Below are 19,590 nucleotides of genomic sequence, written 5' to 3'. Positions count from 1 at the left end.
GAAAAACATATTTCCATCTAGAGTTCTTATACCACATAAAACTAAAATTAATTAGTCACGCTGAGATCTATTGATTAGTGTTGATAAAACTGAGAGATGAATAGTCAGTAAAAGGCAAAACTACTGGAAGAGACTTAAGTGACAGAAAAGAAAAGAGATTACCAACCAGACCCATAATATTTTAAAAATCCGTAGAGTTATATTTTAGATTGAAAAAGATCTCTGGGTGCCATCTAATTAAACTCTGTCAGTCACAGCAGGGCCAGTTTACTAAGGATCATGTCCAGGTGAGTTCTACCTATTCAACAACGGAGATTTGAGACTCTCTGTTAGTACAGTCTAAGTACAGTTAGCAGCACAGATAAACAGAAAACATCCCATCTTTCTTATTTTATTAAAGTTTATTGCAAGATCAAAGGTCTCACAAAAAAATAGAAACTTACAAATTGTGTGAATAGTTTTAATGCACTCATAAAGAGACATTAAAAGAAAATTGACTAAGATTCTGTACTATATCTGCAATATAATTCACTGGCTTTATTCTTAAAATATTGTTGCCATTTTGGAGTAAATAGAAAGCATAGCATTACACATGTTCACAAGTATTTACCACTTATTTTAAACAAAATCTTTGCGATATATTTTTTTTCCAGAGAAATTAGTTCATCCCCATTTTGAAAAGTCTAATAAGAAAACATTCAACATCCTCACTGGAAGTAATGTGAGCTGATGTTTCTGTTGTAAAAAATTATGCTATGGAAATCAACAAACAGCTTTACAGAGTTATACAGCCATACTAAACAAGCTTCTATGTTATGCTGCATTAGGCCTTCTGGATTAGCAAAACATTTTGACAATAAAGGCAACTTTTCAGCTGAAGCTTAAGCATTTTATAGTTTGGATTAAAATGCTGTAACCTTTGAAAAACAAATATCCAGTGTTACACACCTGACAACATTCTTAACCAAATGGTAATACTCTAAAGGTTAAGGCAGCTCCAAATTGAAGCTGCAATGTTTGTATTTTCACAATTCCCTGCTCAAATTTAACTCCTTAGAATGCAGTGTGACAGAGAGTGAGAGAGAGGCTGCTTGGTACTTGGTTGCTGTTCAGGGTTAAACCATAACAGTCTCACAAAGAAAATCAATCATTTTATGTGTTTAATTTGGATATTTTCTTGCCCACACTGTATTAAGAAGCATCTGATCCTACAAAATGGTACTCGCGATGGGACTCATGTTTAGATGGCATTCTCAAGGTAAGCACTATTTGCATTGTGAGATCCATTCTAAAATAAAACCACACAGGAAATGAAAGGGATCCTGTTACTGATTTATACCCATTCATCTGACTGTTTCAATTCATCAACAGAACAGCATAGTCAGAGGAGGCAAGTTCACTTAAATAAAAATTAAAGTTTTTCAGCCAAATAAAATAATAATTTTTCAGCAAAATAAAATGATTTCTGATAGTTGGTGTACTCAGCTATTCTTTGTCTTCATGAAGTATAGCTGGTTATCATTGTTAGGCTAAGCACTGTTACTCATTATTAAAATGTCAAGGTGGAAAGATTTAAAAATCACTACAGCTTCTAATATTTAAAAAAAAAGAAAGATGATAAGAAAATGGTAAATAACTGTAGATTTTCTTATTCCTCTGTATCTTAAAACCTCTGGGGTAGATTTAGTAAATAAAAAGCATCAAGTTTAGTTCCCAGTTTCGACACAGGCCTCTGTTGATCAACTGCACTGGTGCTAGCACTGAGTTACCATTTACAGATCAAAGGAAACACACATGACCAAGGCAAAGTAAACAGAGGAAAACAAGCTTAACATCTATAACTCAAACTATCCAGAGAACTAGCAGGAATCCACTTCAAGAAATTTGCCAAAGGCTTTTATAACTTTTATGCAAACAAAACCACAACGCATTTCTAAAGTTTTGCTTCAATATTTGTACTTAGTTGTACAGTACATTAAAGTCAGTGTACAGCTTTTGCCATTTTACTGTAACCTCTGTAAACTCACAACTATATTGCATCATATGAAAGGTTATAAACCCTTCTGCAATCCCCATTAGATCTACTGAATGCAGCAGAGTGGAACATGTTGGTACAGAAGGTTAGGAGCCAGAAGACATATTGGGTGTCCAGCCCATTTGATAAGCCCGCTCCAGTGTTCTCTTGCAATCCTGTAGCACAGTACTGAAGGTTATATGTGGATATTGCTGTACCAGCTGCTCCACTGTGGCCTCGTTCACCTGCAACACAAGAAAAGAACCTGTGATATGCAGAAAGTGAATGAAGAGGGTAACATTAGGCAAGCTAAAAAAATGGACAAACTTTGGACTCCTCGGTGGGCTTGCAGGATGGGGTTCCTTACTGTTGCTATAGGTTTGGGTCCATTTATCACAAAATAAATATACACAATGTAATGTCCGTTAGAGAATGAAAAAAAAAAAACAAAGTAAAACCCCATGCTTTGATTTTACTGTAAAGGAAGAAGTTTTACCATCCTGGTTTAACAGAGTGCTGCCCAGAGCAACAGATTTCTACCTTCAAACAGAAGCTATTTACTCAAATTTCAGACATAAGTTTAAAAATGTGAGATATTTTTGGCTTTGGAAAATGAAAACGGATTACATCTATTAATTAATTTATGGCACAGTTATGGAGACATTTACACATACTAAGTAGTAACTCCACAATTAACTTCACTGAAATGAACTTGCACTGTATGGTTGCTATCAACAGGTTTGCAATGAAAAGTACTAGATAATATGACCAAACATGGGGAAAAATTACAAATTATTCTATGTTGCAGGTAGATCAATTACTCCTATATGTCCCTTCTTCCAAAAGGTAAAAGTCCTGCATGTCTTCACATACATCACTGGCAGAAGATCTTATTTTAGCCTTCTGTTGTGAGGATAACTCCGCAGAGTTGGGATCAATAATTAAAAACATACAAGATTGTTGGGTCTGGCATGTCCCTCTTAAACCTGAGACATCAAAGTTAGCACCTTTATTCTTCATAAGACAAGGCAACCAGACAAGGCCAGCTAAACCTAACACCTTTACAATTGCAGTGCTGTGAGAGGATTAATTTGTCAATTATTTTAAAGATGATTGCAGTTCATATCACAGAGGTAAACAGCTTTCTTCAGCCTTTACACAAATAAAAGATTAACCTAAGAACCATGACTTCTAGTTGGCTCTCTTTGAAATCTTTGCTGAACAGATGGGCATTTTAAAATGCATTGATACTACAGTTGCTGAACCACCTACATCAGTAGGATGTACAACTGATGGCATTGTTTGCTTTTTTTTAATCCACAGTGCTCCACATTCAAGGCCAAAACTAAAAAGCCAGGTTGAAATGTTTACTACCATTACAAAGATCTGTCTTGCGAATAATATTTTAAAGCACGGTAACCACAGTATCTAATAATATTTTTGCCCATAAAAGATAACAAGGAGAGCTTCTTTCTGAACAGTGATTGCACCCAATGACAAGGATAAATGAAAGGTTTAATATCCAGTTCTTCTACTTTGATAATAGATACACTCAATCTTCATTGGAAGTTTCATCTAGCTGAGACTGACTTGGATAGAAAACTGGTTTAACTTCACAGCACAAACTGTCCTGCTCTTGCAAATTGCTATGTTACAGTAACATCTTCCAGCGCTGAAAAACAAGAAGTGACTTCTAATAAATCAAAATGAAATCAGAGATAGCACAAGTCCCCCATAATATTTGATATTTACAGCTGAATACATACTTGCAAACTGTAAGCTACAATTCACAGAAATATTGCTTGGAAGGGAAGAATCCCTAAAGTAGCAGTAATTTGCTACTTTATGCCTATTCAAAAAATAGTCAAAAGTCTCTTTTCATCAGAGTTATGCTGCAGAGACCCATGGCACAATCTCTCATGCTACCAGAAACTTATCTCAATGGTTAACTCACCCACAACAAAGATGCTTACAACAGACAGCTGCTCATTTTGCTCTTTCTCAATGGGAAACTTGAAGAAGATGCATTATTTATCTACTAGATAGCTGCAAATATTACTAGTAAATAGAAGTTATGAATTTACCTGTTGTGCATTATTTGTTAGAATAGCACGGATATTATGGCTTTAGAGCCAGTGTCATATGCATACTCTCTAAGAAACAAGCAAGGTGAATTCAATGTAAAGATGATGCGCACACACAGGAAGGTACTGAATGATCTCCATATCCTGGTGTATTGGACTCAGGACATGTATAGTCTAGCTAGGTATAAGCTGATGTATTTACTACCAGGCTAACTTATGCATGGCCCATGACACTCAAGAAGGCAGATGATGTTACAATGGTATCTTTTAGTTTTAAAACCTGTGAAGAAATCTATGGTAAACCACCTCGCACTAACTGTTTGTCCTAATTTTTTTCTAATACAATTATTACTAGATAAAATGATAGTTAATAAAATTGTTGCTATTTGTTATTTGTACTTTACTAAACAGAAGAAAGGAGCTTTTGGCATCAAGTGCCAAATACAGTTACAAAATAAACAGGAATATGAAGAAGGCAGATAAAACTATTGCAGAAGTGCCACTGACAAAAACAGCTGTTTTATGACCAAAGCCTGAAGAGTAGAAGCTTTTCTCCATTTTTTACTGGAGCATTAAGTAAATAATTTAAATTATTAGTTTGATCCTAGACAATAAGCTCTGTTACAACTTGTTAAACAGCAAAGTAATGACAAATCCTATGTATCTATTTGGAACCGTAACATTCACAGAAATAAATTACTTTGAGTTTGAAAAACTGAGTTTACTCTCACGATAAAGGAAAAAATTATCTTACAAAGCTTCATGATAAATGATTGAATATATGTAACTTTAAGTTAAATATAAGTATTTTTAATCCTAAGAGAGTAAACAGCAAAGAGTTAAAAACTATGCCCTATTAAATTCAATGTAAGATTACACAACAAAAGAGGGAGAAAAAGGATCTTATTTGGCAGTGGCAAACCAACCCGGATCTAGAGAGGAGAAAAAAATTATTCCCTATCAGAACATTTCGATACCTTTTCTTTACCACGAGAAAAGTCAGGTCAGACACTAAAACAGTGAAAAACTTTTAGTATTTAAAACTCTCCATAGTGTTGGCACTATCTGACAAATATAAAGAAGAGAAATAAAATTTTATTCTTTGTTAATGAATGTGAAAAGTAATATCTAAGTCAACTTTGTTAGTATCCTTGTCATCATTTCCCTAGTGGCGGGATTAAGATGAAAAGAAGTCTTATGCCCAGCCATTAGAACACAAGCTTCTGTCTCTTTGTTAAGATCAGCCTGGCTGGTGATAAAACGAAAGTACTGAATGTCATTCCCAAAATAAGTTCATTACACAAACAGAGCAATTTTCCCTTCTGAGCTTAAACATTCTTCTTCAATGAATGAAAACTAAAAATCTCCACATCTTAATATGCTGTAAAATGCTATATTTTTCTTTCAGAGAACTTTCATTAATCTTCATCTTTTGAGTTGTCAGAAGAAAGACTATCTGCAGATAAACTACTTAGATTATCTAATACATAATCATTCATTTGAATCTGAATAGCTCTTCAATTATATTTTAACACATAATGAAAGAATGCACCCCTTATCATTAAGAATGAAAATAATAGGTTTGTGCACATCCTGGTCATCAAACAAAAAAAAGAAAATAACAACAAAGACTGGTTTGAAACTTATTTTTTCTTTCTGAAATAAAAATTTATCCCAGGCCAAAGAATTGATTAAAAAACCAAAACAAAGGAGAAGATGGGTTACAGAAACTGGCAAGACCAAGTGGTATCATCTCTCTTTAACTCAATTAGAGCAGTTACTTAGAGGTCATAATTTTGAATACTTCTTGCTTAAAGACACCTGAACACATAATGCCTATTTCCCAGCAGAATATACTTGACTTTGTGACAGATGTTATCTGGGGTAGGACCTCCTTAATTTCTTCTTTGTCTAATGACAGTGTGGTTGTACAGAGAGGATTTAAATATTATCAGTGCTAGAGAATATTTCTCATGTGATAATTAGGAGTTCATCTCGGAAAGAAGAACAAGAATACCCTTCATGTGAAATGGAACGCAGGCAAAAGGGTTTTGTGAGTGCCTCTTTGGAGAACTTTCATTTCACTCTGCTATGTACACACATGTACACACACAGCTATGTGGCTGAAATACAGAGAAAAATGGGAAATCAGTGCTCAACACTATACTCTCCTTTAGGTAAAATGATTTGCCCATAACAGAAAGCCTGAAAACCCCCACCAATCTGTAAATATTTTTCCCAGAATAAAGTAACCAACACTTCTGAGCTTATTTTTTCAGGCTCAGAGTAAAGTGAAAGCTACTCACATTAAAATATTCATTCATACTTTGATCTAGCATGCCATATTTACTCATTTAGTCTGATTGCCAGTATTTACTGATTTGGTACACCATTCATCTGACACAGAACGTCTTCAGAAATTTCTGTTATGCCACCCTTCCACAAGTTTTCATGAAAAATTCAAACTGCAAGAAAAAAATACTTATTAGGTAATTTTATTTTTTTTTCCTTTTAAATGTGCTGTGTCATTTGGTTCTAGTGATAATTCCAGCATTGTTTTCTTTGATTTTTAGATTCTAAAATTAGGCATTTCTGAAGATATAAAATTATTTCAAAGGGCTACAATATTTTTTTTTAAACTTTTTTTTTTTTTTTTTAAATGTTCCTACAGCAGATCTTATTAAATTCAAAGGAGTCAAGTTTTCCTAATCCTGTTAAGGTAAATTAGAGATTACATTTGAAACCATCAGCCAAACTAGCTACTTCTTTTTAATGAGACTGATAGCTTCATTCACAGCTCAGGAACAGAAACAGAGGTTATAGGTGCTTTTCCTAAACAGGACTTCCCTAGTTACTTTTCCTTAGCTTGTCTTTAGTTGATACCATGCCCTGGAAATCTTCTCTGGGACTGGATACTCTTTCATTAAATTGTCAAGAATTGCAAGATTTCCTACTGATCTCCAAAACTCCTCCTATGGGTGCATCAAGGTCAGTCTTAGAAGGCAGTTCTGACTCTAAAGCTATTAAAATGTGCCAAGAATGTCTGTGTTATCTAGAGCAATACTGAAAAGGAAGAGTAGAGTCATCACCTGAGCTGTAAGTTTTATGCAGCTCTACATAGTGAATGAGTATTCAGCATTAATCTAAAGAGTTTGAATGGTCTTGTTCAGTAACAAAACCTAAAACCCTTCACATCTTAGTGACTTCAGTTTAATGACCAACTCACTTGATAATTGAAAAGAAAAAGTTATCGCCACTCCAAGTTAATAACTGAAACCAATAAGCAGTTATATAAATAAAAAAGCTAAAGTTTGTAAAACTGGATTATTGCAAAGGTGCATCATTAGAACTTCATTCAAAAGCCTGCTTATGTCCCTCAGACCACCATTCAGGGATGATGGCTGAAATAATTTCTGCATAGTATCTAACCTAGCCCTCGGAAGGGACATTGGCTGGCTGATTTCTGAGGCAGCTTGGTATCTCCAGTTACATAACTTTATAGGCCAGTCATTAACAAAAAATAACAAACCAATTTAAAATACTCTGAGTCAGCAATATCTGCACAGAAAGGCATTAACAACACATAGAACTGCTAGCTTAATCTTAGAAATCTAGAACTTGCTAAGAATTTTAGGGAAATCTTAGCAGGTGAGAGGTAACATTCAGAACAAAACATTTTCAGGGCTGCCATACAGATAGTTGGGCTAGATAATGGCACAAGTATTATCATTACATTTCTACATATAAAGAACCACAAAATCAACTTCACACAAAAGAAATGCAAATGGATTTGTCCCCAAAAGGCTTTCTGTTACAGCGGGGATTACTGTAACACGCATATATCAAACCAGGAGGCCGTGGAAAGGAAATATATATGGACAGACAGATTCTTGATAGCTGTTTCAGAGATGTTTATTTCTCCAGCCGCATGGCCGGAGCTCTGCCGAGGAACTGTCCCAGTCACGGGACCAAGGGTCCTTCTGCCCGCGCAGGGAACACAAACCAACCAATGGGAACGAGGCTGAGCAGGGACAGGGAAACCTCATGCCTCCCCCCCAGGGCCCCTCTCCCAGGACTACATGGCAGGGGGAGGAGACCCCGACAGCTTTCTTATAATAATGTTGACATTTTTGCTTATGGAGTGGTATTGCAGCATTAGTGGTACTGAATTGTGTGTGCTTCTGTCTCAGTACACTTAGAGCAGTATTGCACGAAAGCCAAATTTGTATGCAATGGTCAAAGAAATTACTTTATAGTCATTGTGTGTATCCGTAATGATGGATTTGGAAAACATTTTATCTTCCAATTTCTCTAATGGTTTACAACAAAATCCAAAATATACACACTTGGAGTTATAAGCAAAACATTTTCACACAATCTTTCTCTTCTCTAAGTTGTACTTTGCTTCCTCGAGTGAGTGTCTTATAAAAAGTGCACTCTGTTTGATTTTTTTTCTGCTAATAGTTGAATGAATTATATTCTCAGGTGGCCCAATTATAACTGTTGCCTGTAGCCATAACAAAATTAAAGATTTCTGGAAATGTTTTGTGTGAAGTGCACTTGATCAGCTAAGGCAGACATATTCCACAGAGTTTCAGTGACTGCCCTTATGCCCAGGGGCAGAACCTTTGTTTAGGACTTCAATAAAATAACAGCACTACCAATATTAGCACAATATCCTATAGTCCAAATAAAGTCCCTTATGACTTGAGAAAAGAATGTATTTTGACTTAGAGGATGCTGTTATTAAAAAAAAAAAAAAAGAAAACCACACATGCACACACATACAAACACTGTATTTGTAGGCTCATAAATAATGAAACTGCCAAGTTTAGTCTGATGTGCTATTATTAGCATGACATTTGACAACTTGTGTTAAACCTTAACAAATAATTACCCATTTATATTTGTAAAGGGGAAGGAGTAGGTAAACAGAAATATCTGCTATCTTTTCTGCCATGTGAATTGAAATAAATGGAATACACAAATTTTCTCATATTCCATGGTAGCACTTCTGGAAGGATTTTACGAAAGTGTAGCAAGGTTGCTTGCCGGAGTATATCTACTTTACAGTTCTTGCTTAAATCTCACCTGAAAGGAATGAAATTCATTGTTGTGGTTGTTTTCTCATGTGAATGCTATTGCCTCAAACTGCCAGTCTGCTGCAAACTACCAACACCCATTTCAGATCTCTGTGAGGATGCACAGTTTTCTAGCACAGCCATTATTTCAGGGCTTTCTGTCCTAATCATTGTTGCCACACATTACTGAATATTGAAGCTGTGTAAGTAATAAAGGTTTCACTCTCAATTCTCTTTTGTGAAGGTTTATTTTTCTATTAAAACAGAGAAACCATTCTAAAGGAGCCTTTCAGTTTGGCTGGTTATTTGGTTTACTAATTCTGCTCATTTCATCAAACTTCTAGACCCCACCTACAGAATATTTCCAGGTAAAAATATTACCAGTACTATACACATTTCAAAAACTTTATTCTTTTAAAAATTGCAGTTAATAAAGACCCAGATGCAGTGAAATGACAGTGGTAATTTATATAGTGATAAATTTTCTTTCAGATTACTTTCTGCCTGTTGAATTAATAACACTGAATATTTTCCTTCCTATTTGACTACATTAACAATAATTTGAGCACATTACTGTAATACCTGTCAAAATGACGGCACGTAAAACTAATGGAGAAATCTTTCTCAAAAGTTGCCAGCTGGCAAAAATAACTGGAAGTTCCAGGGAGCAATGCTTCTAAAAAAATTTCTCCCTTATTTTTTCTTTTTAATTCATAAAAATGCTGACTAGTTCACATTGTACTCTTCCTTAATAGTTGGCCTTGTCATGATTTTGAATTGTTGATCAGCACCTGAGGGCCCATCTTTCTATTACAGAATGACATGGTCAAGTAAATGCTTTTTAAAAACAAGGACAGTTTCATTAACTCTGGAGGATTCCATCTGCAGCCCATTGCCATGGAACTGTTGCAGAGCTATCAGTGTGGACGATAAAAATCTTTTAGCAAAGAAACAGTTAAACTAGAAGAGCAAATTCTTCAGCTTGTATAAAAATCCTTTTTTTTTTTTTTTTTTTTATTTTAGCAGATGCTTTCGTTTACACACATAATGGATCTGTTATCCTAGTTAGCAAGGGGGAAAAAGCCAAAAGTAGTATTGTTCAGACTTTTAAAATTGTTGTATTGAAAACCAAAGTGAAATAAATGCTATTCTTCTTTTGTTGTGGGATAGCTGTGGTTTCCTTCTAATGGGATTCGCAGATTTCATGAATCTAAAATCTTCATTATTCATAGAGAGATGTATCAATTGCAGCTCCTACATTATACACATAAAACTTTAAAAAATACGGCAATTCCTTTTTAATATGCAGCAATGTAACTTGAACAAATTATAGTAATTTAACAGAAAAAAAGGGCTACAGAATTTTTCTTAAAGGGAAGGATTGGATATTTTCATTCCTCTTCAAATCACAAAACCATAATTTCAAATCTCAAAATGAACCCCATGGAATATAAAAGAAGAAATGGTAGCAATTTGGCAGGTTTTCTGATCAGGCTAATGATAGTTAGCATTTTCTGAAAGTGGAAGGCAAATTGCTGTGATAATTATATTAAAACAAGCCATGGCTCTGTATTCTCACTATTCTGACATTGATTAGGAACAGTTTAGCTCAAAAGTATATTTGAAATTGCAAGATGTATCTCTAGAACCGAGGATATTGGCTCCTTTTCACTTACCTTCAGTTGCAGACTAGCTGTGTAAATTAAAAGCTTGTGAGTGACAGGTAAAAATGTTTCTCCTAAACAACAGGAGCTGTATTCCTGTTATGCTAATGATTTGCAGTCTTCACTGAATATGTATTTACAAATATTTCTAAAACAGGTTTTGTAGAAGGACAAAGTGATAAATTATATTAAAAGTCCACATATTGTCTAAAAATCCTGTTCTTACTTAAGATGCAAATGATTTGTTAACTGACCATTTTTATTTTTAGGAATCTTTCTTCCTCTCTCTGATAACATAAAATAGTTTGTCTTTTTGTCAGTTGTACTGACCATCAATTTCTGTGCTCTAATATCCCAGTAAAACTAGAATAGGAAATATGTGCTACAATTCATCTGAGAAAGTAATCTGGAATAAGATACAGGCTTTCAGAAGTATTTTCATGAAAAGAAACCATGTCTTTTTTGAGAAATTCATCTCAAAAGATAGAAAAAAGCAAGGCAAAAAAAAAAAAGAAGAAAGCAAGGAATAAGGGCCAACATGATTTATTAACTAAGTTGTGTATCCTTTCACAGCCAACTTTGTTGGACTCTCTTCATTTCATTCACACATAGTGGTGAATATTGAATTTTGTGGCCTCTGTTTTTCAGTGTCATTTTTCTGCCTATTTTCCCAAGAAATGTCTCCTGCATTTATGTGGAACACTGCTGATAACCATTACAAATGGCACCACAGTTATAGGAAAAGGATCTTGAAATATGAAAATTTTGCATGAGAAAAGTTGCAGGAAGATTATTGTGACACATTGCTCAACCAGTCAAGCTATCACCCAGAAAAAAAAAATCAAATTTTTAGCCTCTATTTCCTAGTTGATACCCAGCCATTTTCCCCAAGGGTGAAGATTGCAAGCTGCCGTTATTTAAAGCTGTTTCACTTCCTGTGAGAGCACAAGAAAGAAGTGATATAAAGACATCTTTCAAATGAGTTCTAGCAATACTTAATATAGAGAACATCACCCTCTTCCTCCATTTTTTAAAAATATGAAATACAAAGTTTATCAAAATAATTAATTAACTAGAACAAGTAAGATCTAGATCACTTTAGGGGTAGGAATGTACAATACACTATGTTCAGAAAAAAGAGCTTGAAACGTGCATTTAAATCCGTTATTTTGATGTAGGCATCATTTTATGCCCTTAGGATGCAAGTAAAGCTCTTAGGAATTCTGATGTCAGCGTTTGTGGGAGGAAAGAAAGTATCCTGTAACTGCCCACACCTTTCTCAAGGTACTTAAAGCAATTAAAGGAAAGGTTCAATTATCCTTTAAAATATCCCCTTTCCTAAGCTGTGATAAAAAATACAGAGCTACAATTAAAATTTGGTTAGAAGAACAAATAGTCATGTTCTCTTTCTGCAATGGGGAGCTAAGCTGAGGTGAATTGAATATAACCCTTATTATGCTTTTCTTGGTGTTTACCGGGGTGACAAACCGAGAGCTGCCATGCCCCTGAGCACAACCTTGGGCTGCAGCCCCCAGCAGCACAGCACTCCTCTGTGCAGAGGGACAGGGAGTTTGTGGTTCCACCCTGCTCCCACCCTGCTCCCACAGCACTGGGAAGAGGTGACACGAAGGAACAAAGCCTGGCTTGCTGCCACTGGGAGCGAAGCACAGCACAAACACAGGCAGCGACACTGGAATGCAAAACAGAAATGCCCTCCCTTTCATGCCTTTTCCAATTACAAACCTCTAAAATGTCCTGCTTAGTCCTTAAATAACTACTGATTTTATCTGTTACTGCTTTCAAAAGAAATGGAGACTCAGAATGGCAACTTTTTTTTTTATGGAACACATGACTTGTGCAGTCCTGAGCGCTGCCTGGTGCCTGCACAGACCCACACATACCCATGTACACAAAAATTTATTTGCACAGTTGATACCCTGTCCTGCGAGAGAGATCAGAAGGGAGAAGGGGCCTGGCTGCTCCCAAGTGTTCATGTTGGTATGCAGACAAGTGGGGAATTCTGTTGCCCAGGACATAGGTGTTTAAAAACACTTAGCGTCTACTCTAGATTGCTTTCACACTTTTGGAGGTCTGGATGATAGTCTCTCAGATGTATCCCATCTGATACAGAAAAGTTCCAACTGAAATATATGCTCTCATTATGATGACCTCATGGTAAAGTCAGCATTTTTTTATGACATTTCTCAACAGAATGTCATCTATTTTAAGGCAAAGACCATATTGCTCTTGTGGTGTGCATGTTAGATGGTAGGAAAAATGATGAAAGGTCATGGCAATAGCAGTTTGATGAAAAATGAATAATTTGATTATTTTCATGATGTGGATCAATAATGCTCTGCATCTACTGAAACACATTGCCTGGAGGCACTTGGATAATCAATGGCATAAAACAGAGACTGCCTTTAACCAGGCTTGCAGCCTCTCTTGATCTTTCTGGGGAGGACCCTTGACGCCTCTAATTTATGTCAAGTGCATATCAAAGAAATTCCAAAGAGTCTGGCTCATAAAGAGTGTTTTAGTGGTACCCATTTGAAGTCGACTTACATATGTTCCTTATGTAACTGTGTTTAAGTACTTCCCTTCCAAATGCCTGGGAATTCTTAGAAAGGCATAAAAGCTACCTGGTACTAGCATAACAGTCAGTACCTTAGAAAAGGAAGTCTGGTTAGAAGTGAAAAATCTAACCTTCTCTTCACTGCAAACTGACAACAGTACAAAGACAAGAATTTCGGCCAACAGGGAGTGTAAATAAACCCTTCTGCACCACCCAAGAATTCTCTTTAATGATGTGCTCGACACTGACATTTTTAATTTAATAGAGCAGCCACTGGAAAAAATTAGTTCTGCATGATATTGGGAAGAGACAGTTGAGAACACGATTTTGTTCAGTAATTTCTCTGTTCATTTGCAGTGGAAAAAGGGAGTTGGCATCTTCTAGCTGCCAAAAATCCCTTAAGTCAAGGATACTTACTTCATTCTGTCTGTGGAGCTATTCTTCCCATCAAGGCTTTGCAAACAAGAAAATAATTCCCAGTGGTAGTCTCACTACTACACTGTTTGCTGTAACAGCGTCTACTAATTTCTTAACATCTTTTAGCTACCATACTTAGAATACTTGCAGATGCACACACACACTTGCAGGCACACAGTCAACAGTTCTTTTCTATCTTCCCTGAAGCTTTCTTAAGGAATATTTATTTTTTCCTTTTAGTAGTTGACTTTCACAACACAAAAGATGTTGCATACTCCTCCGTAAAGAACCAGAAAAGTATTTACCAGCAATTAGAGGAATACATACTGTACATGTCAACAAAAACTATATATAGCTTAACTTACGAGGCAGTAAAGCCTGTTTTCAACATCAAGATCATTGATTTTCTATAGCAGTTGAAGACATGATAAAATTATTGCCCTTATTAGATCCTTGTTGATTGTTCAACATTAGCTAAATTCAGAAAATAAATACACATGCAAAAGTGGTTAGATGATTCCGGGTCAGGTCTAATTCCCAGGGTCAAGTTACCCTTTTAACATTCTCTAAGTACATAATCTTAGCACAATCCATCAAAGAGATTCACACACTCTTTTTGTCAGTTGGCTCTTATAAAACACTAATGTTTAGGAGATGAAGTGGACTCAGCTTTGATAGACAGAGCAATTCTTCCAAAGTGCTCAACCTCCTCTCAAACTGGAAACTGCCTAAGGCTGGCTTTACAAAATGCTATTTCTAACTTTACCACTGACCTGGACATTATTATTCCTTGCCATTTGAAATAGTGGGTTTTGTCACTTTCTTCTATGGTGCACTGTGAGGGATGCAAGGTAATGGTTTGGAGCATGAAGTTTTTTAGACTAAAACCTGTTCTTCCATAGAGTGTATCCAACCAAAAATCCACAAGCCTGAGAGATGCTTATGATCGGCATCACAAGCTGGACATTTTGTTGATGATGGCTGGAAAAGAAACAACCCCTTCAAATTTATGTGAAGACTTGAGGTCAGAGATTCTGGACCTCCAGTGACTTTTCTTTTAGGTATTTCTGCTGTGTTCCTGGGCCTTTTGATCTCTTTTCTAAACAGGAACATGATTTCTGAAGGCTATATACGGGGGTGAAATGGAGATAGACTGCCTGCTCCTCTTTTCTTCTAATGGTAAAGTGCTAAGACTTACACATATTCTTACTATACTCCAAGTATAAAGCGATATAGTAAGAAACCCAGTATTTTTTTCTCTTTTTTAGCATTATGGTTTTATTCAAATTTTTGTCCTTCTGTTTTCAAAAACACAATATATGAGCAAGAGCACAGATATATAGAAAATCACTTAATCACTCTTGAAGTAACACTAAAGATTTTTTTTCCTTCCCCTTTAAGAAACAAAGTAGTCTGTCACAGTTATAACATGATATAACAATTACTTTTAGACAAAAAATATTCAAAACTGTCAGAGGGTGGATTTTACAAAAAACTTGTGAGCACCTCAGGCTGCAAGTGTATCCCATGGGTATACTTTGAAAGTCTACATCAGCAAACATTTACAATACTCCCTTTAGTTCTCTAGGTGCCTTTTTAGCTGCATATGTGAACACACCACACCAGAAGAACTGCCACAGTAGTGAATACGAAACCTTTTTGTTCAGAGAAACACAAATCCTGCTGCCTCCTTCCCTCCCTCCCTCCCTCTCTCCCATACACAGGAACACTCTCACAGACACACAGAATCAGGCACCAACTCAGGCAAAGGCTCCTTACCTGATCACATCTCATCAGTCCCAAGTATCTGAGGGATTTGCTGCGCTGAGCAATCTGGGTGGCTCCACGGTCCGTGATCTCTTTGCACCATCCAACATCCACCGTCTCTATTGTCATGCTGTACCGCCCAATGGCTATCAGAGCTGGAAAGACATTAAAGGCGTGAAATACACAGCTCTGGAGATGGCAACCTCCGTTCCATGTACACTCTGAATAATGCTGAAATTAAGGTTTGAGACGCAGTTGTCATGCACTTTGTAAATGACATTATACTTCATAATTCTGAACTATGTAAAAGCTGTCTCTTCAAATTAGGAGTACACGCATGTGCAACCACATACAAACACACGGATAAACATATTTTTCTATTAATCAAGATAAACAGACTAACTAGCGGACAAATTCTATACAAATTCTTTTTTCAGAAGGATCAAGGATCAATTAATGAAATTGAAATAAATATAGAATAAAACCAATTCTATCTCACTTTTCAGAGAAAATAGCTGACTTCATACTATTAACACTTTTTTTCCAGGAAAATAATATTACAAACACAGCACTGAGATTAACAGGACATTTTGAGAGTCAACATAACATATGGTTTCAGAAAACCCAGCAGGAAATCTCATGTCATACATTCTATAATTATATTCTAAAATCACATTTTTTCTCATTGTTCATATTGGTGATGTAAGAATAATGGTATGTCTCACTTTCATGTTTTCTTCGCAAACACTTTTCCAGTAAAAAATAAAGAAAGAGTTAAAAAGGTCGTAAGGAATTAGAAGAAAAATTTGAACCTTTATAAAAGGAAAGGAAAGAGGATCTGGAAATTCTGAATGGGCTGAAAAAAGATATGTAAGAGAAACCACAAGGGATCTGAACCGGCTGGGAAGGTTTTGTCATGACATGACAATGACACAAAAGATAGAAATCACTGGCACCCTGGTCACCATGGACTATAGAACTTTTCAGAAATATGGACTCAGGAAGTCAAGCTGGGATTTATTAACAGAAATTTTAGCAGCTAAAATCTCAGCCTAAGAAAAAAGGCCAAGGTTTCTGGTGCAGAAGTCAGCCACCTGCATATAATCAAGGGGTAGGATATTCACAGTTTTAAACTCCAGTTATAAGGCAGCTGTTGAAAAGGAAGGCGCAGGAGTGACTTATTCCAAGTAATTCATGTATCCTTAAAGAGATAATTTTTCAGCAGCTCTGAGGCTGGTCTGCTCATGCTACATTCCCAAGTGTCAGGTAACAAAAAAAAAAAAAAAAAAAAAAAAAAAAGAGGAATTATGAAGAGCTAGTAGTAGCTCCTGATATACAAGATATCGGTCTTAGCTCATCAGCATGTAACTGAGATCTAGAAGAAGAGAAAAAGAACCCACCTCACCTTCCAGTGGTTCTGCAAAGAACTGTATTGACAGTGTACAGCAGTAAGGGTAATTTGATTATTTATAAATATCTAGGTGGACTTGGTTAGCAAACAGAATGAGCCAAAAGAGGCCACAAACATTCTCAGAAGCTGTGGAAGGGGAAGTAGTGCATAATTTCTTTCTTGCAGCAGTTTTCCAAAATGGACAATATTAACTGAATTTTGTTACTGACATAACAATATGATAAAAGCACCTATGTAGTTTCATTATGGTTTCACTGATTTTTGTAGGACAATACCAACTTCCTGGTCTCTTTCCAGCACATCTCTTGAAAACAAGTCCTAATTTTGCAAAATATAAACATATATATATATATATATAGCAAAAAATAACTTTTTTACTTTTTTTCTTTTTACAGACACGTTTTAAAATATCACTGTAATAAAAAGTATGGATAGCCAGAAATTTTCTGCATACATTTTACAGTAGGAAAAGCTATAGTAATTATAGAGTATTGTACCTCCACACAAAATGTTATAGACTTGAAGTAGTGCAGAAATATTGAAAGCCTTCCATTACATTAGAATAATGTAGGTTCATTTAAATTATTTTTGCCAATGTTTGTAAAGTTAAAACCATATTTTGTTATTTTCAGTGCTTTATGTAAAGCCAAAAAAGAGAAGATAATCAACAGAGAATACTTTTATGGAAGTGCCATTAAAGACCATCAGAACACACTGACAAAATCTGTCCCCAGATCAGCAGACATCTCTCTGGAAAACCAAGTATTTTGACAAGAGTGTACAATGTTATACTGAAGTAATCTATTACTATGGTTCATCTATCAAACACAGAAGGTATGCCATTTGAAAACACCAGTGACTATATTTTCTGGAAATTTCCATGTGCGCAACTGCACCCTCACAAGAACACTCTGGGTTAGAGAAAATTATTCCATTCCCATCAGCATTCAGCAGTGGGAGATAAAGAAAGACCATGAGAACCAGTGAAAATGTAACAATACTTTTCCAGAACACTTGCCTCACATGAAAAATGTGAGGATTATGCCTCTGTACTCCCATAAATTCATCCGATTGGTCTTGTAGCCCACAAAACATGACATCCATAATGTCCTGTGGCAAGGGATCCAGCAGTTCAGGATTCTCTCCTCTTTCAAAAACCACCTTCCCTTGTGGGAAATGCTTCCTGGAAACCCCAACAGACTGTATTGACTAGGTCTTCCTTTTTGCTTCCTAACTTCTTCAAAGTACCCTGATATGATTGTGAAGCACAACCTCTCTTAACAAAAGCTGTGTCAGCTTTTCCAGGATATGCTGTATTTATTCAAGTGTTCACTAACTGCATTCCATATTGTAATTAACTTGTCTTATACAGACTCCAGATTTACCAGTTAATATTCTTCTGATCTTCCCTGAAACATCTTTTTTAAACACTTCTGCAAAGCAATCCTGTGGTAGTCAGGCAGGTTTAAGTGAAGGATTACACAGTACAGAGAGGAGCTTGGCCATTGCATCCCCAAGTTCTTTTACTGAGTACACACACTTCTCCTGCTTGTATGAGCAAAATACTTTAAGCCACAAGTTTCAGCTAAGAAAATGTTTGCATTGCTCAACAGCTTTTCTTCCTCTCTGCATTTGCCCACAATAATCAGAATACACTACGATTCTTCAAAAGCGTGGCAGTAATTTAACAAGGAAACACGCAGCAAAACACTTACAAAAGTAAATTTGGATTCTGCAACACAATCAGCAGTGAATAGTCAGAAATGTGTTTCAACACTAATGATAGCCAAGCTTAAAAACATGGTCAGCGATCAAGGGGAAGAACCTGACACACTGAAGTAGAGAAGGATACACAAAAATCCTCCATGTAGTTCGAAGATGTTGGCTTTGCCATATGAACCTCTCTTTTTTTTGAACATTTAACAAGGCATCCAATTCTTTTTTTTCCTTTTTATACTCCCATATATTTTGGCAAAAGCAAGATACCATATTTCTTTTTCCAGTGCTAGGTTTGTGGAATGGAAATCAACTGTACAGCTCTTACTCTGCAGAAGATAAAGTGTAATGTCTCCAACTGGAATTGGAAAATCACTGCTACAGCCTTGAGCTGCATCAAGCAAAACTGTTTTCTGGTTGTAGTCATACTTTGTGGTAGCTGAGAAGTTGAAAGGACCAGGTTTGTAGCAAAGGGTAGCATCTTTTACATGACCAGCTGGAATAGCTGAGAAAACCAGACAAATTCCATCCTTAGTGCACTACCACTAAGAGCAAATTGTAATTCAACCTCACTTTATTTTAAACTGATTAAGTTAAACTGACACTGGTAAATGCATCTGCTACTACAGACAGCAATATCTGTCAGAGGAAAGGTCTCTGTTCAGCTGTGCATAACCTGTGAAACCAGTGGCTGCTATGTGGGTGTTGTCATGAAGTTTAAGGTTGCTACAACAGAAAAAATAACATACATATCTTTGGTATAAGTAACTGATATTTGGCCTACTCTTAATTTAATTTGAAGTTATTTTTATGCCTGGAAACAAATACCCCAGGTTTTGCGTAATATTACCAAATTCAACT

General features: G+C 36.0%; 1 protein-coding gene across 1 annotated transcript in view; it reads right to left on the bottom strand.

Annotated features, from left to right (window-relative positions):
* Positions 1–375: 375 nt before the first annotated feature.
* Positions 376–19,590, bottom strand: part of FBXL17 (F-box and leucine rich repeat protein 17) — a 275,259-nt gene continuing 256,044 nt past the window's right edge. Inside the window, exons 8-9 of the mRNA XM_032095796.1 lie at positions 15,615–15,757; positions 376–2,259 (exon numbers count right to left, since the gene is read on the bottom strand). Coding sequence (XP_031951687.1) covers positions 2,122–2,259; positions 15,615–15,757 — 281 coding nt within the window. The 3' untranslated portion in view covers positions 376–2,121. The remainder of the gene's footprint in view (positions 2,260–15,614; positions 15,758–19,590) is intronic.

The sequence above is a fragment of the Corvus moneduloides genome, chromosome Z (assembly GCF_009650955.1).
Source record: "Corvus moneduloides isolate bCorMon1 chromosome Z, bCorMon1.pri, whole genome shotgun sequence".
Classification (NCBI taxonomy): Eukaryota; Metazoa; Chordata; class Aves; order Passeriformes; family Corvidae; genus Corvus; species Corvus moneduloides.
Note: the sequence above shows the minus strand (reverse complement) of the source record. Positions and strands in the feature narration are given on the sequence as shown.